This window comes from Raphanus sativus, chromosome 8, assembly GCF_000801105.2.
Source record: "Raphanus sativus cultivar WK10039 chromosome 8, ASM80110v3, whole genome shotgun sequence".
NCBI classification, from domain to species: Eukaryota; Viridiplantae; Streptophyta; class Magnoliopsida; order Brassicales; family Brassicaceae; genus Raphanus; species Raphanus sativus.
This window is the reverse complement of record NC_079518.1, coordinates 12,010,691-12,033,631: the sequence shown is the minus strand read 5'-3', so window position 1 is coordinate 12,033,631 and position 22,941 is coordinate 12,010,691. Positions and strand designations below refer to the sequence as shown.

General features: G+C 33.6%; 6 protein-coding genes and 1 long non-coding RNA gene across 10 annotated transcripts; 1 reads left to right on the top strand and 6 right to left on the bottom strand.

Moving 5' to 3' along the window:
* Window positions 1–256: 256 nt before the first annotated feature.
* Window positions 257–4,637, bottom strand: LOC108819082 (protein BREAST CANCER SUSCEPTIBILITY 1 homolog). Of its 2 annotated transcripts, none has more exons than XM_056993095.1 (14): window positions 4,460–4,637; window positions 4,281–4,334; window positions 4,107–4,180; window positions 3,915–4,025; window positions 3,216–3,685; window positions 2,968–3,078; window positions 2,056–2,865; window positions 1,878–1,978; window positions 1,615–1,801; window positions 1,430–1,527; window positions 1,209–1,335; window positions 959–1,124; window positions 767–885; window positions 257–686 (listed from the first exon to the last, which is right to left on the bottom strand). In XM_056993095.1, the coding sequence occupies exons 1-14, from the start codon at window positions 4,516–4,518 to the stop codon at window positions 381–383; spliced, it is 2,793 nt and encodes a 930-aa protein (XP_056849075.1). In that variant the 5' UTR covers window positions 4,519–4,637; the 3' UTR covers window positions 257–380. The 2 variants fall into 2 exon arrangements, with proteins under 2 accessions (XP_056849075.1, XP_018447573.1); XM_018592071.2 differs by having other exon boundaries at window positions 4,110–4,180.
* A 140-nt stretch (window positions 4,638–4,777) lies between these two features.
* LOC108820932 (uncharacterized) lies at window positions 4,778–6,090 on the top strand. The gene is made up of 2 exons (XR_001944423.2): window positions 4,778–5,401; window positions 5,774–6,090. It is a non-coding gene; the product is annotated as an uncharacterized LOC108820932 (long non-coding RNA).
* Window positions 6,091–6,407: 317 nt separating this feature from the next.
* Window positions 6,408–7,694, bottom strand: LOC108821381 (dof zinc finger protein DOF4.3-like). 3 transcript variants are annotated; one of them, XM_056992081.1, is made up of 3 exons: window positions 7,106–7,694; window positions 6,883–7,006; window positions 6,408–6,794 (listed from the first exon to the last, which is right to left on the bottom strand). In XM_056992081.1, the coding sequence occupies exons 1-3, from the start codon at window positions 7,382–7,384 to the stop codon at window positions 6,739–6,741; spliced, it is 459 nt and encodes a 152-aa protein (XP_056848061.1). In that variant the 5' UTR covers window positions 7,385–7,694; the 3' UTR covers window positions 6,408–6,738. The 3 variants fall into 3 exon arrangements, with proteins under 3 accessions (XP_056848061.1, XP_056848060.1, XP_018449919.1); XM_056992080.1 differs by having other exon boundaries at window positions 6,408–7,006; XM_018594417.2 differs by having other exon boundaries at window positions 6,408–7,470; window positions 7,535–7,694.
* Window positions 7,695–12,653: 4,959 nt separating this feature from the next.
* Window positions 12,654–14,926, bottom strand: LOC108821713 (uncharacterized protein ECU03_1610-like). Its single transcript, XM_056992038.1, has 2 exons — window positions 14,715–14,926; window positions 12,654–14,286 (listed from the first exon to the last, which is right to left on the bottom strand). Exons 1-2 carry the CDS (start codon window positions 14,862–14,864, stop codon window positions 13,549–13,551), a joined length of 888 nt encoding a protein of 295 aa, XP_056848018.1. The 5' UTR covers window positions 14,865–14,926; the 3' UTR covers window positions 12,654–13,548.
* A 616-nt stretch (window positions 14,927–15,542) lies between these two features.
* LOC108829394 (uncharacterized) lies at window positions 15,543–16,959 on the bottom strand. Its single transcript, XM_056992039.1, has 3 exons — window positions 16,786–16,959; window positions 16,104–16,569; window positions 15,543–15,958 (listed from the first exon to the last, which is right to left on the bottom strand). The coding sequence occupies exons 2-3, from the start codon at window positions 16,521–16,523 to the stop codon at window positions 15,812–15,814; spliced, it is 567 nt and encodes a 188-aa protein (XP_056848019.1). The 5' UTR covers window positions 16,524–16,569; window positions 16,786–16,959; the 3' UTR covers window positions 15,543–15,811.
* Window positions 16,960–18,505: 1,546 nt separating this feature from the next.
* On the bottom strand, window positions 18,506–19,847 carry LOC108821704 (alpha carbonic anhydrase 4-like). Its single transcript, XM_018594697.2, has 7 exons — window positions 19,754–19,847; window positions 19,455–19,669; window positions 19,250–19,356; window positions 19,065–19,167; window positions 18,811–18,969; window positions 18,665–18,718; window positions 18,506–18,580 (listed from the first exon to the last, which is right to left on the bottom strand). Exons 1-7 carry the CDS (start codon window positions 19,845–19,847, stop codon window positions 18,506–18,508), a joined length of 807 nt encoding a protein of 268 aa, XP_018450199.2.
* Window positions 19,848–20,264: 417 nt separating this feature from the next.
* On the bottom strand, window positions 20,265–21,571 carry LOC108819987 (transcription factor bHLH162). Its single transcript, XM_018592987.2, has 3 exons — window positions 21,338–21,571; window positions 20,879–21,244; window positions 20,265–20,499 (listed from the first exon to the last, which is right to left on the bottom strand). Exons 1-3 carry the CDS (start codon window positions 21,386–21,388, stop codon window positions 20,419–20,421), a joined length of 498 nt encoding a protein of 165 aa, XP_018448489.2. The 5' UTR covers window positions 21,389–21,571; the 3' UTR covers window positions 20,265–20,418.
* Window positions 21,572–22,941: the final 1,370 nt, after the last annotated feature.

Genomic DNA, 22,941 nt, shown 5'->3' with positions numbered 1-22,941 from the left:
GACCACTTCTTCTGAGGCCACTAATATGGGCAGAAGGAGGTTGTTTCTGCTCTTAAAACAGCAGAGACCATCAATACAATAAATAATTTTTTTTAAAGGTAAAATAGCAACTTGAATTATTTACATATAAGAAAAACCCCAGCAAAGATGTGAGAAAGACAGATTCTACAATCCGTTCCAGACAAATGTGATGCAAACTTAACCTATTTGGTTTCATCACTTTCATGCGGTTGAGAGTGAGTGAATATGAGAAACATACTGAAAATTTGGTTCTCCATAACTAAAACGTAAAAAGAAAACTATTAACATAATGCTCCATAAGTCTTACTGACAAAACCAGAAAACAAGTAAAACATCCAGAGAAGATGGTTTCACGAAACTTATATCAAGTCTAGAATTTGGCAACCTGCGATAGAATCCAACACCCATGAACTGCTTGCAGCTCTTGCATTAACAGATCTAGCCAGCGCATCAGCATCGGATCTTCTTTCTGTCAGAGTTTTCTTCTTGCTTGGCTCAACATTAAATACTACAATCGTGGAAGCTTCGTTATCATCACTAGAAATGGGTCGCCTGCGCAAGATCGTTCCTCCTGCTGCTACAATCATATCTTGAAGATACCCTTTGTAAGCAACCTCGAAATCTCCCATCATGTAAAACTTTAGTCCGTTAAACAGTTTTGGTTCCTGCATAATGTAGAGTGAAACCATTTTAGACTATATTTTATCAAGTAAGTTGTAGCACAGAGAGAAAGAGAAAGCAAAACCTTGTTTAAAGCTCTTTGTCTTCCAATATAAGGTCCTTGTCGTGTTCCATGAACATCAATGGAAATCTCATATGGCTCCTCCCTTACATATTTTCTGTTTTTCATACAGGCCTTGATCCCTTCAAGAAAATAATTGTTGATTTAGTAAATCGCAAACATACATGTTTGATGTTTCGTTGCTGATATACTTACAGTCAATGCTCAGAATCCATTTCCCCTCCAGGATCCCCATCATGAACTTGAGCGTCCTTTTGCAGGATCCATTTTCGTTGGTTGATGCAATGACATGTGTAACTCTTGGCTCCCATTTTCTCGAGATTGTAACTCCAGACAGTTCAGCAAATTCAGATATCACACTCTGCAACCAAAGCCATTAATGTGGTTTTAGTTTTAACGTGGAGAGGTTTTGATAAAGCAAAAGAGTATATATATATTTTCATACCTTCTCTTCATCTGTAAGTCCTGAACAGCACAGAACCATTTTCTTGGGTAATCCGTGAAAAGGCTTGCTCTGGAGCTCAGTGATGTTGGATTTTTCAGGTACTTGATTAGGCTGAGACTGCAGTGGTCTAAAGAAGATAGATAAGAGTTATTGTCAGCACTCTGATTTCAAACACTAGAATCACCTTATAATCCTTATTAATAAAATAAAAATAGCATTACCCTTTAGGAGTAAGCTGGCGTTTTCTTCCTTTTGGACTAGTCTCTTCACAGGGCAACTTAGAGGATGCATCCATAGGGCAAAGCATTACAAAGTTTTTCTGTTGATAAGAAAAGATGTTAAAAAGAACCGCATAAGAGACACTACTATTATATAGAGCTTCTACAATAACATATGCCACACTTACATCGTCCCATCTGCATTCCGGTATCAGTTTTGCACACGTTACATGAAAACTATTCTTGCAACTCTCATTGTAACAACCAAGTGCTGCCCCTTTAAGCCCACAGCAACTGCAAGTTATTCTCCGGCTTCTTGTCAGCTCCACATCAAGGTTGACTGCGGTACGTCTGTTGAAGTATACATTTGGAGCCCTGAAAATGCAAAATATAGTTTCATGCTTTAATTTATTCAAAAGGCATGAGTTACTACTATAACCAAATATCTTACCATTCAGTACAATTTTTATGAACATGTATGACGTTAGACCCTCCACTAAAATCTGCAGAGACAGGTTCACCTTTGTGGTAGTGAGCCATTTTTCCTGAAGCCTGTCAGTTACACATTCCAATTCAGAATCAACTAACGAGGTACATCTAGGACTTCAATGTAAGATAGTGAAGCCTACCTCTGTTTCATCTGAAGACTGGCAGAATGCACAAGTCAATTTATTTGTTGGCAGTCCATCACATGGTCGCAGAAGTACACTACCTCCTCCAAGTGAGGGCTTGTTCATCGTTGAGTGTTTCTCTGAATCTTGTACGGTATGATTGCCTTTATCCACATTGGGTTTCTCTTTGTTAGTTGAATCTTGTCTATCACCCACTTGATTCAACTCATCACTTAAGATTTTCTTGCCACACGGTTGTGTAACTCTGCTTGGGGTTGCACATGAATCAGGTTTTGATCTCTTTTCTGAAGTCTTCTTTTCAATTTTCCCAGACAGATCACCTATTTGAGATTTTCTTCTCTTTTTAACAGAGGGTTTCTCTGCAGTAATTTGTTTTTCAGGTTCCTGATCCCCCTTTCCAACGTTCTCTGTTGCAAGTGAGAATTGATTAGATCCAGCAACCGGGTGATCTGCAGACACTTTAACGCTAGATCTTTTCCTCTTTGTCCCCTGCTTTCCCTCTGCTTCCACAGATTCTTTGACACCAGACTGAACTCTTGAAGTCTGGCCCTTGTTTCTTGTAGTCCGTTTAGCTTTCACTTTTTCATCAAGCTTTCCATCTTTCCTGGTAGATTTGCCAGAAGTCTCACCAGTCTCTTGTTTCTCACCAATAGCTTCTCCTGCAGACGCTTCCATGTAGTCCTTGGAAACCCCAACACGTACTTTAGCAACTTTATTTCTTGCACTTCCTTCTCTGCGTTTTTTATTTGATGATGCATCTTTAGATAGTTTGCTTTGAGGAAGATCAATTTCACCTCTACCTTGTGTCTGCACAATAATTTGAAAATTTTCAGTTAATTTCAACGGACCTGAAGAAACTATCAAAGAAGGCGAACATCTATCTGTACCAGAGTAAAGAAGTTCCTTTACCTTGGCCTTCACAGGACTAGGTAGAATCTCTGGAGAACAAGGCCTTTGAGTCCATTCAAACATTTCACTGTCAAACATGTCTCCTGGATTTGGCTTTTCTTTCTCAACTGCCTGAAACATTCATCATAATAGATATGCGTCAAATAGCTTCAGGTTGCTGAAATCATTATGAGTAAAAGAAAACCTCCACTGCATAAAATAATTTCTCTAAAACCCCAAGGCAAGTGTAGCATGTTTCAAGTACTTACTTTGGATGGGTTCTCATGATCGGAGTCCTTCAAATCACTGAAAGAAGGAACATCAACAGGTGTTACGTCTAAAAGCTGATCACTTTCTGTTGGCTGGCTTAAGCTCTCTCCATCCCCTTCATCTCTTAACCAAAACAAAGGTGCTAGATTCTCTTCTTTGTTCAAACTTGGGTTCTCATTCAAACGAATCACAGTGTTGTCAGTGTAATCCTTGTTGAGCTTTTCAGATGATTCAAGAGATTCTGTAGATTTCGGTAAACTATGAGAAGAATGACTCTGCGACAGCTGCACCCTTTTATTGGTTTGAGATGAAGGTTTCATAACAATAGGCCCAGAGGAATCTACATCTGTTTCCTTGGTCTTTTTAGACCCTCTCTTCTTGGATGTTCTGGTTCTGCCTTTACTAGATCCCTGACGTTTCTTATCATTAGTCTTTTCAGTAGAAGCATCTCCCATGTGCTGTTCTTTTTCTGTTGACAAAATCACAGAACACTCATTTAAAAAAAAAAGAAAAAGGTGCCTACCTCTTGATTCATATAAAATACGAGAATTTGCAGCAAAACAAGCATTCACGAGGAACTATATGACAATTGTTTAATGTTTTCATACAACCCAACTTAAACAAAAGAAAAAAACAGAAAATCAAGTGAAATGATCCTTCTTTTAATTCAAAATCCTAACAGGAAACAGTAAGTATACCTGGTGGTGATGATTGTTTAGTCTGGCTAACAAACAAGTGAGCACCAGAAGCAACTTCCATGTTCTTGTAAATGCTCACCAAACTATCCATATGAGGAGCACCTCGAATCTCTTTAACAAAATAGCATACTCAATCAAAACTGGGTTAAAGCTGACTCTGAGATCCAAATTAAGAGGGTGAGTGAAGTGTACTACCTCTACGATGGAAAGGGATTTTACAGACAGGACAAGTAGCATCAACTTTCATGGATTTCACTATACATGCACTTAAATCAAAAAAAAAAAAAAAAGAGAAGACAAAAGTGTTTAATACTCATTTGACTATTATAAAATAAAAGAAAGATGGAAAGACAGAGTGTGCCTTACTTGCAGAAGACATGGTTGCAGGTAAGGGAAACTGCAGAGTTAAATAGACTCAAGCTGCCCCCCAAAAAAAATAAAAATAAACAATAAACAAAGTGAACAAGGGCTCAATTCAACTTCGATTACAAAGCCGAGAATAAGAGATGGCAAATCGAAATTTGAATCAAAAATAATAGATTTACCAAATAGGGCACTTGAGTTCTCTTCCCATCTTCTCCAGGTGACTTGCGGCGTCTCCCATCTTCTCTTACGATCTGATCACTTAAGCAGTGTGGTGATGCGACTCTTTTTCTCTCTCTCTCTCTCTCAGTGGGGGGTATATAGATAGAGAGAAGGTGAAGAAGCGTGCGTATCCTTGAAAGAGCTTCCCTTGTAAGCTTTTATTTTAGCGAATAAAAAGCCGCGAGATTTTTTCTATTTACTTCAAATGTTTTCACTCCCCGCCAAAATAAATAATAAATAATAAATGTAAACGCGGTGGTGATAGCTTTTTTCTTTTCCAACCTTGAATTTTAGTAGTTTTTGAGATTTGAACCCCCATTATTTTTTGTTGACCCAACCCAACATGTAACTTCAATAGAATTACAAATTTCTCCCACAAAGGTTCAATAACAAAGAACCGAGGGATTGCTATTGAGGCTAAGGTAAACCATTTTATCGAACAGCTTGTACGCGCTAGATACATCTCCACAATTATATAGCATAGCAGAGAGTTATGATCAAACATCAACGAGGCAGAAGAAGACGAGGTGTTTGCCAAGGTCGGTGTCGTGAGGTTGAGACGCCATGTCGGATTGAAAAAGCCTGGAGATTGATGCATTTCCTGCAGAAACAGAGAGGTTTCCATATTTTCCTCTGTTTCGTGAGGGCATTCTCGTCAATTGCACTCTTATTCGAGGGGATTTACTAATTTAATCACAGAACCCTAAAGAGAAATTCAATTTTTCTCCACACAAATTTCAACAACCGCCGCTGTTGTCTGCTCCAAACAAAGATGAGTCAAGCACAAGGTTCGAGTTTCATAATGTCAAACCCCCCCAAGAGAGTTATGAACTAGTTCTAAGATGGGTTTTGGATGTCCGATTCGTTCTTCTTCAGATCAAGACTGCCTTTTTTTGGGAGGGGTAAGATTCTTGTCTAAAGTGAACGGTTTTGTTTCATGTCAAGCTCTGTTTTCTCAACCAAATAAGTTTTCTCTGTCTCTGTCTTCTTTGCTCATCTTTGATTGATTGGTTGATTCTCACCGTGTATCAGAACTTCATGACCATGAGGTTTGGCTTGAGGATTAAACACGGTGGTAAATAAAAACAATAAGCCAAGCACATTTGTCTAAACCCATTTGATCATGACAAGATCAGTTGGTCATATTCTTTGCGCTACAGTTTTTTGTTGTTTTATGAGTTTTCTTCATTCCTATTTTGACTGCTGATTTTTTTATTTACAAAGAGCTTTTTGAGATTGTTGGTTTTAATCACTCATATATGAATGCTGCTCAGGATTATGAGCCATTCGTGACTCTCTTTGCTTAAAATAACCAAAGCTTTTACCTCTATGGAACAAGACAATTCAGCAGTACCTGGAGGTCTCTTGGCAAAAGCTAGGAACTGCTCTGAGATCAGACACATTAACAAGCGCATGCAGTTCGATGGAAGCCAACTCAAGCTAAACATAAAATACATGCAGATTAGTTGCTTGTCAATACCACTTTTGCGAAATTGTACAATAAGAGATTGTCGATCCTTTTGATTCCGAACGTTCCCTTACCTTTGTATGTATATGAGCTTTTAATTTAGTCCGTTTCGTTGGAGTGTTATGGTAGGGCTGTTTGATATTCACTAGTTTTTATCATCAGTGAATGCATTACGTCCTCAAAAACAACAAGTTTTTCGAGTATCTTAATTTTCAAAAATTAAAATTAAAATTAAAATTAAAAACAAGCTATATGCATGAGTTTTAACTAGTGTTGACTAATCATTTACCAGGAAAAAAAAATCTTATGTTGTATCGAGATTGTTGCATTTGTGGGGGTTATCTTGCGTGTAATTTGTTTTAGAAGTTAGTTAAAAACTAAAGAACTAGTTTATGATTTGGCTTAAGATCCTACTTATAACTAGAAAATGCATTGCCAGATTACAAAATAAATAACGGACTGATTATATATAGATATTCTTTTTTTTTTTACAGCAAACGGCTATCATATATAGATATTCATATACATATATATTATTTATACAATAAACTTATGTATCTTTGGGAAACAACAACGGAAGCAAGCTTACATCACTTGGGAAGAAACAACAAAAACATTAAAGGAATACGGCTAAGAATCAAGGACCATGCTTCTCCAAATGGTAAGAGGACTTACACACACAGTTGTTTTTGATGTTGCCGTTGTTCTTGTTCATGTGATCACTCTCCAAAGATACTCTGCTTCCACTGGTGCTGGCATTATGATTCATGTTCATAGTATTGTTGAATCTCTGGTTCCACTTGTTTTGATCCTCTTGATTAATGTAACTGTTATGATGAGAGCTCATAAGATTATAACTACCAATTGATTGGTTAATCAAATGATTACCAATTGATTGGTTATTCAAATAATTACCAATCAAAGCATTGGACTCAATGTTGTAGTAATCCTGTTGAAACAATCCATCATGGAAATAAGAGTGATCCATTGGTGGAAGTGGAAGCACCAGATCGCTATGAATTTCAGGAAAAGAACCTATCTGGTTCCCAAAAGCAATGCCAGAAGAAGAATCACCAAAAGATCCAACAAACTTGTTTGTTTCTTGACCATGTAAGAAAGGTTGGTGACGAGGACTAACTTGTTGGATCCCAGCAGAAACTGCCTGAGAAACAAGAGGTTGATCTATCCTTGTATGATTGATAATACGACCACTTCCACCAATCGGTATGTTCCTTAGCGCTCCACCATGAGTCCAGTGGCGGAGACAGTCTTTGCACTTGTAGCGCGGTTGAGACACCCTATAGTTGTTGTAGTAACAGAACTTAGTGTTGGTTGAGTTACACCTTGGACACACTCGCGGTGGAGGCTTCTCTTGGTTCACTCCATTGTCTCCAGCAAAAACACTAGAGTAATCCATTTTTTTTCTCGAGAGGCTTTCTTGTTGTTGGTATGATTATTTTGTTGTTAGGGTGTCTTCTTATATAAGCTCTTCGGAACTGGAAACTGAGATAATGAGCAACGTGTTAAAAATTATGTATTAGTAAAATCTGAAGATCTATCTTCATACCATAACATTAGGCTAAGCTTAGTCAAAAACCAAGGCTCTTTAACTCTTTAAGTTTTAATTATTGGATGTATATGAAAAATGGAGATTTAAGAAGATATATGATTGAATGATATAGACAAAAACAAAATCTAGATAGAGATATTGAAAGTGTGATGCTAGTTTAAGAAAAAAATAATCATAGATTATAGGTGTTTATTAGATTATAGGTGTTTATTATGAAACAGAGTATTAGAGGACCCGTGTGCATAAAATAGTTTTATATAACAAATGTAAACACTCAAAATATGTTTTTGTTATAGATATTTTTTGATCAAAGATTAAAAAAATAATTTCAAACAACATAAACTGATTATTTAATATTATTTTTTAAACAAATTTTTTATGACTGTTTTAAAAATTAAATACATATTTATAAAATGTGAGGCTAATAAACAAGATTTTGACTAATGATTAAAATTTTAATAACAAAATGATCATGTAATATCATATTTTGTTTAAAAATTATATAAATACTAAAATTAAAATAAATATATAATTCAAACAATGTGAGAGTGAAAATTAAACTTATTAATATTTCTTGATCCGAACTAAATATAACTAAATTGGTGGGGAGAAAACTTGTGAGCTTTTAGTTTTTACAATAACTATCTTATGAATTTCTCTAACAATTAAATATTTTAATTTTATGAAAATAACATATATCAAATTATACACAATCTTACAAAATAGATTAATAAACTAAGAATAAAATAAGAAAAATCTAAGTAACAAGGTTATTCCTATTTTAGTCTAATTGCAATAAAAATTGTGACTCATTTAAATACAATTAATAGAACCTAATATACAAAATATGAATAACAAAACTAATCAAAACATGATGAACCAAATCAACCAATTATTATTATTTATTTATTATATATATATATTAATAAGTGTGCATGAATTTTAAAAAAATTACATGTTATTTTTATTAATGCAATTCTGATTTAATATAGATATATATATATATATATATTTACTTTATTTTTCTGAAACAACATACAAAAATCGTTATTCAACTTAAAATAATAAAGTGATACCAAAAATATATGTTTGAATTAATATAAAATTTATATTTAAAAATCTAATATTTAATTAAGATGGTAACATAATGATATTTAACGAGAGAGATATTAAAAAGGAAAAAAAAAAGTTGTATGGCTCAAGCCCATAAAAATGTGTGTTTAAATTATACAATCTGCATATATACGGTAATTCTACGATCATTATTTATATTTATTTAATAGTTCATTTAAAAAGTCTAATTATAATGGTTTGTTCGATCCAGTTGATAGTGGTTAGTGTTGGTAGTATACTTCTTTCTTTTATAGATGGATAAGCAAAAGAGGAATTTCGTTAGTGGTTTTAATAGATATGTGCAGTAAGAGATAAATTATTGTTGATAGTTGGGCAAAAGTAAATATTGTTAATTTAAAACATAAAATATACTTGACGTCTGAATAGGAACATGTAAATTTTTGTGTTCGAATGTAGTTAACAAATTCGTTCATCCTCTTCAAATAATAACACTCTTCGCATGGCTATTCATGTTATGATTGTGGTAATCTGTTGAGGGTCTCATTGTGTATGTTTTTGTCAAATATTTTGTCTTCAAAATGATTTTGATTCCACTAACTGAATTCTTAATCATGGTCCAGCATTGTACAGATCTGAATTGACTATTTCCTCAAAAATAACTTATCTAGATATTATTTTCACTCGCCGAAATGGCCTCTGCACAACTTAATAATAGAGAATAGACTAAAACAGAGCCGTTCATGAACATTTGAAAACACATAGATATCTTACTTATCAGCTATGAAAGACACGAAGAGTACACAACTAATTGGTGATAATTATTATTATTTTTTTTTTTTGCAAAGATTTTTCAAAGGTAATAATTATTTATTTATATTATAAAAAGACAAGACACGCAACTTATATCTCATACTTTAGAGAAACAACAATGCACACTCTTAGAACTTCAGATTGTACGCTTGGTTTTACGACTACTAGCACCAATTGGTATGTTCCTTATACCCTTACCATGAGTCCAAAATCGAAGGCAATTCTTGCAGATGTAGCGCGGCTGAGAGTTGTAGTAGTAACAAAACTTGGTATTGTCTGAGTTACACCTTGGACATATTCTTGGTGGAGGCTTTTCTTCATTCACTTGATGCTTTGCACTCACGAAAACATGCGGGGTATTCATTTCGCTCAATAGCTATACTTTGTTTTGTTGTTGTTGTTAGTGTTGCTGGGGAGGGTGGGGGTCTTATATAGGCTCTTGGAGGCGTGTAAACTGAATAAGATATACATTTTGTTTTTAAGAGACTGAGATTATGTGCAAACGTGTTAGAAATTGTGTATCAATAATCTAATGATCTATATTCACTTAATAAACCTTAGGCTAAGCTTAGCCAAAAAGCAAGGCTAGCTTACTCTTAATCTTGGATGTATATGAAAATAAGAGAATCCAGAAGATACTACTATTAAATGAGCAATAGTGGTAAAATTAAATAAACAAAATCTTGGATATTGATAGTATAATGCCAATTTAAGGCAAATGAAATATATAATCAGGTGCTCATTATGAAAGCGAGTGTGTGAGCGAGTATGTTCACGCGCTCTTTCATTGGAGTAGAAATTAAGTTGTTTTCGTATAAAATCTTCACAAGAAAATTCATCTTTATCTAGATACAAATATGATAATATTTGTATGATAAATGATAATTTTCAGAGAGCATGACAATAGCTTAGTGAATTATGTTTTTGGTGTTTCATCTATCAGTATCATCATGTTGTCTGGAAATTTTAAATTTTTAATCATTTAAGTTTTAACGATTTGTGATTAGTCGTTGCAATCGGCCTCACCACAAATAAATAAACAATAAGTTATGATTTGTGATTGTAGTTCTTAGTCGTAGGTCACATCTACTAGCAAACGAATATAGCATAAAAGTTTTTATATCGAGTAATCAAATTTAAAATACATTTTAGTGCAATGTGCTCATCAGCGTCTGATCCTCAAATGTGGATCATCCAAGTCACATTAGCATGACATACTCTTCATATTCGAACCGAGATCATCCAAGGATTGATTGTGCTTCTATTTAATATTAATGCGTTTATAATATCATCAATTAAATTTCAAAAAGAAAAATAAAAAATAAAAAATATAATACCATTAAAAGACGGGTCAAAATTTAGTTACCTTAAAATATTATATGTCAACATATTGAGCAACTTAAATTTGATCTAAACCTAATTCAATTTTCAATATGTTACTTTATTTTCTTTGTATTAATTTTATTATTTATTTCCATATCTAAGGTTTTGTTATCTCAATATCTTTTTCAAATATTAAAATTTAATATTTCATAGTTTTCAGCTTTTTATTGTAAATAGAGATTATTTAAAGTATTTTTTATCTATGTAACACAATTTTCTATTTTTAATTAATGTTATATAAAAGGACAAATAGAGTAATAGGACTAACACACCAAAAGAGACTATAGCATATGTTCATAATATTGACATATTTGTGTTTATATATTAAAATATTATACTATTGGTTTGAAATATGTAAATTATTTGCTGAAACTATATATTTACTGGAAGTTATAAAATGTACGTTTTATTTAATTTTGTAATATCTTGAAAATCTTACAGATTATGAGATTCTAAGGAGATGTTTATTGTTTTCATCGAAGTATATTTGTACCCGTGAAAGAGCTAGTTGAGTATAAAAAGGTAGGCTTCAATGTTGAAGCATCATCAAACTATTTCATTTCAATGGAGATAAGTAGAGTATATGTTTTGCAACATCTTTGCTTTGAAAGCAAGCTTCACATCCTCCAGCTCCAATACGCATAAACGTGTTTTTCGGAGATTTTTCTACATTTGAAAACTGACACTCCAATCTACCCACTTAATTTTGGAAAAACTTGGTTGTAAGTTGTAACGTTTCTCACAAATCTCAACTGACACGGAAAAAATAATGAAAGAGCATATCAGGTTGGTTCCCACAAAAGCCTTATCAACATTATTGTCGTAGAGTGCAAAATGGGACTGGATCACTTAGTTGACATCTGTAAAATTACTGTGAGGTCCAAATCTATGTATATAAAAGACTCATTCCCTCTGCTAGATGACAATGTCATATAATCTTTGTTCTGCTAGTGTTGTTTGTTCGGTTTATAATATCTTTTATATCAAACCATTTTCTTTCTCTCTGTGACTTCCGGCCTAAAACCACCCTTGAACTTCTGTAATGATATACAATTTCAAGTAGTGTCTTACTAAAGTGACTTGATCTCAAAAAGGTACTATATATCACCTAGAAATTTCAAAAACAAAAGTACAAAAATAAAACAGAATCTTTAGTATAAACGATGCAGGAATAACTTCAACCCTAATATGTTGTTACAAAATTTTGCTTTTTAAAAATACTTATAATATGTGAGCCATCTGCCTACCTGCATTATCATAGGTTCAAGTTCAACAAATGGAAGTCAATCTTGTGTTCTGGTGCAACAATGATCCGGGATAGTTCATAGAAGTAGAAGATTGGTTCAAATAAGAAACATGGTTTGTGTGCATCCCGTTCCTAAATTTGCAAGTATTCTTTTTCTCTACCAGAACAGATATTATGAGTAGCAACAACCAAAGTAGCAGAGTTAAAAACAGAAGCAGTAAGTCCTACAATGTTGTGTATAAAAAGAACTAAACGTCTTCTTCACAGTTTTCATTACTACATATGTAGCTGAAAATAGAACAGACAGTATCCATTATTTGTCATGATCTTCAAAGATTGTGTGCGGCTTAGAGGGAAAACCCAAAACCATCTCACACAATTTGAACAATGTATACCAGGATTGTAATGAGGATGCAGAGAGGTGAATTGGAGGATACTGTAACACTCTTTTGTCTGGCTAACTTCAAATCAAATGAAAATATGACTCAAAACATGTGCCACAAACTATTAACAAACTTTCTAGATAATGGCACTCAATTGTTAACCATTCATTACAGAGATTATAGATTATATAAATCAACGACATCATTTGGAAAAGTTAAAGATCCTCTAAACTTTCACCATTTTATAAGAATTAAATCTGGAAGCTAAAAACTTCCGTCAAAACTAACTCACACAATTTTAAGAGACTCGTTAGCAAATAACAACTCAGTATCGCCTTTATCATGAGCGTTCAGTAGAGAAGGTATATTTTCCAGTCTTTCTTGATGATCTCCATGGCCATTGACCCTAAAATTAGACTTTCACTGCTTATCTAAGAGTGAGAGTAATGTAAGCGTGAGCGTAATAGCATACCGAAAAATATGAATCATAAGAATAACATGTAAAATAACTAAAAATAGGAGCAACTGAAAAACATCCTCGAAAGTAGAAAATGTACCATCATCCCTACAGAGATTTTTCATCTAATATCTGATTAGTATTAGATCACAATCCTCAGCAGGAATATGAGTAACTTTCTGTTGTCCTTCAGTCTTTGATTAATGTAGCCTAGGCTTCATGATGATTATGATTCAAAATCATCATAAAAGATGGGAATACAAACAAATGAATCGACTTTTAGCCTATCCAATTCTAGCTCGGGTTCAATCACATGGAGAAGCTAAGTTAATACAATACCTGAAGATTCAGCTATAGCGTTGTCGGCAACAACAGAGTCTGATTTGCTCTCCACTTCTTCAAAGCCATTGACGACGCCACTACCTCCATCTCCAATCTCCTAAATGTTCACGGAAGCACCGTAGCTTGAAGATTATGAAGAAGATGTAGAAACCTTGTTAAGTTTAGCCGTAACCACAAATTTATCTTATTTATTTATATATTTATTTATGCATTTCCACAAACACGAGAGGAAGCGTAGCTTAGAAACAGAGAAAAACATGAAATCAGACACATATAGAATAGATCCCATTTCTCTCATCACTTAAATGTTATGAACTCATCCTCCTTTTCGATCGTTCTCAGCTTTTTTCTCGGCTCTTTTGGTTAGATCTTCCACACCTTTGTCGATATCAGCTCGTGCCTTATCCGCATCCTCTTCAGGTCCAACCACAGCTTCAGTTGCAGTCCGTGCAGCGTCTTTTGTATTCTCCCAAGCTCCTTTCACCGTCTCCTTCGTCTTCTCTCCAAGTTCTTCCGCCTTTCCCTTCACCGTCTCCTTAAACCCTTCTGCTTTCTCCTTAGTCTCTTCTCCATACTCTCTCACCTTTTCCTTCGCCTCTCGAACCTTTGCTTTTGCACTGTCCATTGTGTCCTCTGCTTTCTCCTTAGCTCTTTCTTTTGTATCTTCTGCTTTCTCAGCTGCCTTATACGCCCCTTCGTTTACTTTGTCTTTAGTCCGTTCCGCGTAGTCCTTAGCCTTTTCTTTTCCTTCATAGGCTGTGTCTTTGGCCTGCTCTTTGGTCTCGTAAGCTTTATCAGCAGCTTTGCTCGCACCTTCGTTAGCTTTGTCTCTAGCTGCTTGAGCATAGTCCTTGGTCTTTTCCTTTGCATCGTAGGCTGTGTCTTTAGCCTTCTCTTTGGTCTCGTAAGCTTTGTCAGCAGCTCTATTCGCTCCTTCATTAGCTCTGTCTTTAGCTCCTTGAGCATAGTTTTCTTCGGTGTTCTCCCTCCATTTCTTTGAACCGTAAGGTACGTCTGCCTTTGACTCTCTAGCATTCCCTACCGGATCTCTTCCCTGGAAAAACGAACATAAAAACTTCAAATTCTACAAGGTATAATTTTGATATAGGGTTAATAACTTGTCCAACACGTAAGCCTCAGAACCACATTCTCAAGATCTTAAAATCAGATCCTAAGTAGTATACGTAAGATCTCTGAGTATATACAGTATGACATGTGTACTATAGCTAATCATGTTCAAACATATTTGTATGTAATATATATTGTACGTAGCTTTCTATTCATTTTTTTATCAAAAGAATAAAACATACTTGCATGAACAATATACACTTCAGGTTATAAATAGTCTTCGTTATTTTGTTAGGATTATTCCTCTCAGCTGAAAACAAGTTTTATTTCATGATCTTTCATGGTAAATTACTCTTTTTCTGTAGCAATCATATAAAGATCTAAAAAAGTTGTAAGCAAAGTTGTACAAATAACCTCGGAATGGCTAACAGAGGAGGCTAAGCAGACGCGAGAGACTTTCCGGGTGGAAGCAGCAGCGAGAGTTGAGGGAGATCGAACTATAGGAAAAGATTTTGAGAGGCTAAAGAGAGTAGCTCTGGTTAGTTGCATGGACGACATTTTCATCAGATCAACAAAAGAAGATTGTGATAATATCAATTCGATCGAGGTCTATTTTCTTCTCCTTTTTGCAATGGGTCTTTTAAAATGGTCAGTTCTGTAATACGTTGCAGCTTGTGGAGCCGACAGCAGAAGCTGGCAGGCTAAATATGTGACACGCGAGGAAGTGCGAACAGGTGTTTAGATATAAAAAATTTTAGCTTGTTTGGCGAATAGTTAATCACTGCAATGAAACGTACCGTCTTTGAGGATATATGCTATTGATAATTTGATAACTACTAGGAAAACAACAAAACTAACGGTGTAAATTGGGTGTTATGAAATATGTCCACACGTGTGTTTCAAAAAAAAATAGAAGGAAGGAAATATGTTCACATGTATGTGGTAATGGGAGAGGAAATATGATTGTGTTTCAGACTGATTAGTAATGTTTGATGTAACAAGGTTTTTTTCTTTACCCGTCAGAAAATTACCATTTTATTTCAAACATTCAATACATACATCAACTGGCAGATGAAAGAATAATCACTAGAAAAAAAGCCCACATGAAGGCGGTAACTAAAACCTACTCCAAGTGACTTAGAGCATCTGTAATGGTGAGGTTCACCATGTAGTCCTTAGCCTTATAATACTAATTTTTTTTTTTTAAAAAAAATTTTGAATAGTTAAGGATCCTAAACCAAATGGTATGTACAATGGTGAGCCTCACTTTGTTAATATTTCAGAGATACAATTGTTAACCTTTTCTCATTGTCTCTGTCCATTGCATATCTTTGATTCAGTTCTTCCAAAGTCTACCAATCTAATAGATGAAATGAATAGACAGAACATATGTAAAAAAAAGGGTTATCTTCTAGCTGCCTGCAGTTTCGTTGTTCTGTTTCCTTCATTTTTCTTTTGGACAGACATATTGGGAAGACAGTTCTGATCTCTTACTTCTCCAACGTTTTCTTCTAGAATGGAACTTTGTTTAACTCCTTGACCAGACGAAAGAGAGTTGGGTAAAGTAGAACAGTCACTGTTGAGAAGCTTTTGGCCTGCAACACGAGCAGAAGAACGAAAAGCCGCTGAACGAACATAAGCAAACCTAGCCACCTTTCCTATAAAACAACAAAAAAAAATGCAATGAGAGAGGGAGATTCAAGCTTTATAAGTGTTCACATATTGACTAAAATATCAACAAGCATAAATGGAGCTTCAAGCTAAGTATGAAAACGAATTCTACAATTTTGGTTAGACACTCACCAGAGATTCCATGTCTCGACAGAGAATCAATTCGGTTGATTTAATGTTTTCATTAGGAAGCTCTCTAGCCTTATTCTCACTCAATAACAGGTTTGCTCCTCTACAATGCGAGTCACCACTGTCAGAGATCTCCCTCTCGCTGCTATCTTCTAAGAAAACAGTAGCATCATCATCATCACTATCCGCAACAACAACAGCCTCTTCATCAAAACGATCCAGCACCTGCGTATCCAAGCCATCAGAGCCTTGAATTAACTGATCCTCCTCCTCCACAAGTGGTTCCTCTTGAGTACCAAACCCCAAATCCACATATTGAGTTTCACCACAAAGAAGAAACTCTTCCGTATCCATGACCTGAGTCTCCGTATACTCATCAACGATCCAAGCATCATCTTCAAAAGGTACAGTGTCCTCCTGCATAATAACTCATTGCCAAAACTTCCAATCCAATGATCTTTCTCTTTACCTAACATACGAAAAAAAACAAGGGTCAATTGAATGATTCCACATAAACAAAGCAAAGTAAGGTTCTTTCCCTAAATCACGTTAATGTAAAGAAACCCATATGGAGGAGAGGCAAAAAACTTTAGCCTAAGGGATCGCTAAGTGTAGAGAGAAACCCAGATGGAGGAGAGGCAAAAAATCAAAGCTTTATGAAGATTAAAGAGTAAAGAGATGGTACCAGAGTGAGAAGGAGAAGAGGGAAGAGAGTCAATGGGCTGGGTGTCTTGATTCGCGGAGAAGCTGTTCTTCGCTTTCCATTTGATTCGGAAAGTTTGACGTGGAATCGGCAGAGAAGAAGATGAAGATGAAGAACAGAGAGAAACAGAAAAGACTCAATAGCAAGATGCCACGTGCACTAAGGATCAAGTCCTTAAAACCCTTATTTACTGACTGATCCTTACCTATATTAACTTTAATATTAATATTATAATCAGTTAAATATAAAAGTAACCGCTAAGGATTTGTCATGAGTCTCCATTGCAGATGGTCTTACAACAACAAATAAATATGCCAACTAAGACTTAGCAACTTAACAAGCTAAATAAACAAAATTTAATTTTAAATAGTATATAATGATCAGGAAATTTCGCTGCTGATCATCGACGCCATTCGAAATTATCAATCTCCTTCACCCAGTGCTCCACAACTTACTTCTGCTGCATACGCCCGCACGATAACATCAACCAAACCAGAACACCACGACTTCATAACCCGACAAGAGAGAACTCGACTCGGTATACACAACCTTCGAATACGGATTTGACACATCCAGTCTATAAAATCCTAGATAGAAGCTCAAACAAACTCTCAAACCACACAAAGCTTTAACCGATGAGACCACTCTAGACACTCATGGAATAAGAAACACCTGGCAAACAATTATCGAGACACCACCAACGAAACAAATCTGCTACTTAAACTCGAGCCACCAAGAGAAACATCTCTAAATTCACTGAAATTGAAAAAAAAAAAAACAGCATAGATCAAAGGAAAATATAATACATCTGACCGGTGGTGGTGCTAGCGGAGCCACCACGCACCGGTCACATAATAAAAAAACAGCTAAGAACTTGAAGTAGAAGATGAAGTGCAGAGGAAAGAGAAAAGAGAGGATGTAACAAGGTTAATAACTAAGTGGTGGATTCTACTGATAATCTTTTTAAACTCAACGTGTATTTTATGTTGTTCATGAGTTCGATAATGCTTGAAACTAGATTATCGAAAAGTCTTATTTTCTGATATTTTCGAGAATTTTTCAAATTCAAATTTAAAACAATATTAAAAAGAAAAGATTTTTCAAGATGTTTATTGTAGAGTGAATTTTTGAAAAAGTCTTCTTAAATTTGCAATTGTAAAAATGACCTAAACAGAAGACTTCTTAAGTATTTTCCATTACTATCTTGACGTAATTGTATTTCTTTTTTTTTTTTGAAAAAGGCATTATGTGTATTTCTTGTTTGCGGTTTTATTTCTTTTGTATTTTTATTTTTTTATTTTATTTTACAGAAGTATCATGGCCCACACAGAAGTATGTCCAGGTTATTCACGTGTTTGCACCCTATATATTTATTCCACATGTCAATCTCCTATCTCTGACGATACCGAAATGTTAATTCCCCAGTAGACAATAGGATTCAAACCCGGATCCGTATTAGGGCCCAAGCTGTTATAGGATTCAAAACCGGATCCGTATTAGGACCCAAGCTCTCTGAAGACTATTAGACTGTCCTCGCTTGATTTTTTGTATTTTTATCTCATTTCCAACAAAAAAAATTAACATATAAGATAAAATTAAAGAATTGATCCAAATCACTCTTATTTTTAAATCTAAATCATTGTTATCTTTTATTTATACTCAAAATCAATCTCGACATCACAAAACAATTCAACTCAACAATTCAAACATTTGGATCGTAGAACCAGACCGATCTTTCATTACTATCTTGAACCGGTCTTGAATTCGTCTCATACCCCTATATTCAGATTAATTATATAATTAGCAATAGGTAATATCAGTATCAGCTAATGAAATCACAATAGCAATTTAGAGTACTTACATCATCAACGGCATTCCTCAGAGCTGCAATTTGTTCCATTGATATTGTGTTCACCTATATATATACAATTATAATTAGAAAATTTTCACATTTTATAATCAATAAAAATATATATGATAATTTATAAATAAACTTAAAAGATATACCCTTTTGACGACGGTCCAAATAACACCTTCAGTGCAAGGAGGAACAGTGAGGGAGCCAATGTATCTATAGAATTTTTTTGTTTGAAATCTAATATTTCTTGGATCCACGATCCCTAAATCCTTCTCTTCTTTCCCCACTGTTTTGATTCCATCTAGTAGCTGAATTTTAAATAAAATAAAAAACTCTTAAAAGTGTTACAAATTAATACACGATTTTCATATAAATAAACATATATAATATTTATCATACGTACTCTTGCTATGAATTCATTTGGTTTGCCTAATTTATAAAGAACTCCAATCACTGCGGTTTTGCCTCCAGCACCCGTGTGAACCATGTGAAGCTCCATGTCAAAACTGTAACACAATTACATATAAAATGAAATAATGATCATCTTCTGGTGAAGAAGGTCCAGTAAGGAGACATTAAAACACAAACCGAGTTCCGTTAACGGTATGCTCAGAAGGTGAATGCCAATGACACTGCACCAATTTATACTCCGTACGACGTATCGTTATTTTCCCAGCATCTCCTTTCCATGATACCTTTCATTATTTCATTATTATTATTATTATTATTAGAATTATATTACCATGAATATGTGTAATGTAATGATAATAATATATAGCTAAACAAAATGTACCATAACGTCATGTCCTCTGTTCACAATCCCAGCCGGGGCTGGTTTGTATTCTCTTCTCCACGCTTCATCACGAATAATATTAACTCTTGCGTTAGTTAGATCGATCGGAGATTGGAATTTTCCGGTGTTGCAAGTTTTCCAATGAGGGTTTATTTTTCCCCACCCCTCTGGTCCTTTCTCTAGATTCTGCTCGTACGTAAATGGGGTTTCATCGTCTGTTTCCAAAGTAACATCATATATATAAGTATTGAGTTTTGATATAAGTGTAAACATGATTTTGCAAAAGGAAATAAACATACCGACTTCAATGTCACGAGCGATGGAAATATTAGGGGAAGATAAATAGAGGAAAAACAATGCGGAAGAGATAATTGCTTTTGCCCTCGGATCCATTTGTTTTTTTTTCTTATGAGATTTGATCTCTTGCTTACTGCTTATTATGTTCTTGAGTATGTTTCAAGGGTTTACAGTGAAGCTAAATAAAGAGGCTTGCATGGCTTGTTTTGCTGTTTTTGTTTTCTTTTATGGTTTCTTCAGTTGTTGGGATTATTAGTTAATAATCTGATGTGATTTGTAAAAAATAAATAAAAGACAGTTCAATGGATCCATTAGGTTAGAGTTTTCTAATTTCGGTTTCAATAGAAATTGATGTAAATAGACAGAGAAGATAAAAATAGAGTTTAAACTTCGTGTATAAGAGAATATGCTCATTGCTCAGTGCGGAAAATACACAATTTCTAACTGCCAAACTAAATATTACAGATAACATATGCTAAGTCGTTCAACCAATCTGCATAACTGTCAAACTAAAAATAAAAGGTAACGGATATCATATAAGAAGAAAATAAAGTACAAGATGAAATTCAACAAAAGGAACAATAAATTAGAATGAAAAAAGCTGTAAAAAGTGTACCCATAAGTTTACAATGAAAAAAGATGTAAAAAGGAACAATAAGAAAGACTATTAGTTGACACTGTTCACAAGTTTCTTGAGACTCTCAGAAATTCTACTCGTAGTCGTAGCTCCAAAATCACAATCTTCCACCTATACGTATATCATAAATAAATTAATATGTAACCACTTGTCAATGGGTTTCTATACATATCACCAAGAATGCCGAAAAAAAAATACAGATCACCAAGAATCATATAGTAAAACAGCTTACAATTAGCTGGGACCAGTTCTTGGATTTTGAGTGCATCTACTTATCACTCAAAATAAAATATAATTGTAACCACTTGTCAATGGGTTTCTAATGAATAAAACGTGTGTTTTTACCAAGTTGTATATATTAGTTCAGTGACCTAACTTAAATCCTATTCACATTGCCTGAATACTCTATGGATTAAACTTAACTTTAAAATGGTAATTGTAACAAAGTTTGATCTCAAGATCGAAAAAAAAATTAGTTGAATTAGTATACCCTGCAATCAAAAGTGTGGAAGACGGCATCATTAACAATTGAGTATCCAGCATGAGTGATCTCAGCTCCTAATTCCTCAGTGAGAACACGAACGATCTCATGGAACATAAACTTGTGTTCCAAGTTTGTCACAAGAGAGATGTGAAGAATGGAACCGGTTTCTTGAATCTCGATCCTTGGCAACCGCCTAGGCACGGAGACATCAATACTCGAGGACATGGATGAACATCCTGTGGAATTCAATTTGTCCAAAGCTGCAGTCGTAACAAGCTTCCTCTTCCTTTCTCTCTTTTTCTCCACGCTCACTTGTAGCTCCTTGATGTAGCTTGCAGCTTCATCTAGCTGATCAGGTAGTGGTAGAGGTTCCTAACCATTAAGCAGCAAAAGGGTTTTATATATTATACATGAAACCACAGATTATATATGTATATCAGAGGACAGAGAATAAGAAGAAGAAACCCTAGAAGATTGAGGAAGAAGAGAGTTCAGTTCTGAGTAAAGATCTTCCATCTGAATCCTTCTATTTTTCTCAATTGTTTTGAGATCTGAAGGTCTTGATTGACTTGTGTTTGAATGGTTCTTATCCACACTCCTATTTTTCTTCTTCTTGTTGAAGTGTCATAAACCATGGAACTCAATATCAGTTAATATAAAAAAGGAGTGAGTTGGTTTAAGTCACATTGGTTCTAGTGAAGGGTTTGATTGGCCGAACATTAGCATAAACATTATACTCGTCATTATCTTAACATTAATCATATAAGTATTTAGAAAAATATTTATAAGATGTTAATGCTCTCCAAATGCTACATGTTCAATGCTCCATATGAAGTTTTTGGTAGAATATTTACAATTAAAATATATAAAAGATTAAAAATAATTATATATAATTAATTTATTTTTAATTAAGAATATCAAAATATGTTTAGAATCAAAAACAATATTTTTAAAAACAAAAGTTGCTATTAAATATTTTAAATTTTTAAAAATAATAATATTTCACATTTAAAATATAATATAATTTATATAATTACACATATTATTCATTATTTTTAAATAAAAAACATAACATAATATATATTTATATATTATATATTATAAAATAAACATATATATTAGTAATAAATAAATAAATTATATGTCATATATTAACTTTTATGATAATATTGTATATGAATTATTTACTGTTCTACCAAAAAATAAATAATGATAAATTATATATAACTAATTTGTTTTATTTAATAATATCAGAAATTATTTTTATATTCAAAAATAATTTTTAAATTTTAATAAAATTTACATTTGAAAAAATAATAATATTTCACATTTAACGTTTAATTTAATTTATGTAATTAAATAAGATTTATTATTATTAATAAAAATACATTATTGATATATTTTAAAATTTAATATATATTATTTTAAAATAAATATATTATATATTAACTTTTATGATAATTTTAAAATTGTATACTACTGCTATTCTACCAACCACTTAATTAATTTTTTATTGAAATCATACAATTTCTACAGCATATTGTTTCTACAACATACTGCTACTGCTTATTCATCAGATGTACTAATCGAGACATAAGGATAATTATTTTGTGCTAGTTATAATAACGGTTTAGTAAAAAGGTTTGTTAAGGACGAATGGTATACTAACAAAATATAAAAGATAATGAAACAAGATAAAAGGAGACAAAAAAAAGAGAAGTAAATAAGGAAACTAGTTTTAGGAAATAACTGCTTTCTTAACATAAAAACCAAAAACCAAAATTTCATGGTTTTTTTATAAACTCACAATGGTTTATCAGTTTTTTTTTGAAATTAATTATATTTATGCTTTTATATAAGAAAAAGATAATTACTACACAAATAAGGTCAGTCAGAATCATTTGATTAATATTGGTACTTTTTGTTAAAATTCGTGGTATATTTTTTAGTAATTTTTATTTTGTTTTAAAAACAAGAAGTTAACTTATAAGTTATTTTTTAAAAAATAACAGACCAAAAAATTATTCATCAAATTTTTCAAAAACCAAAAAGATAATAAAATTTTAAAT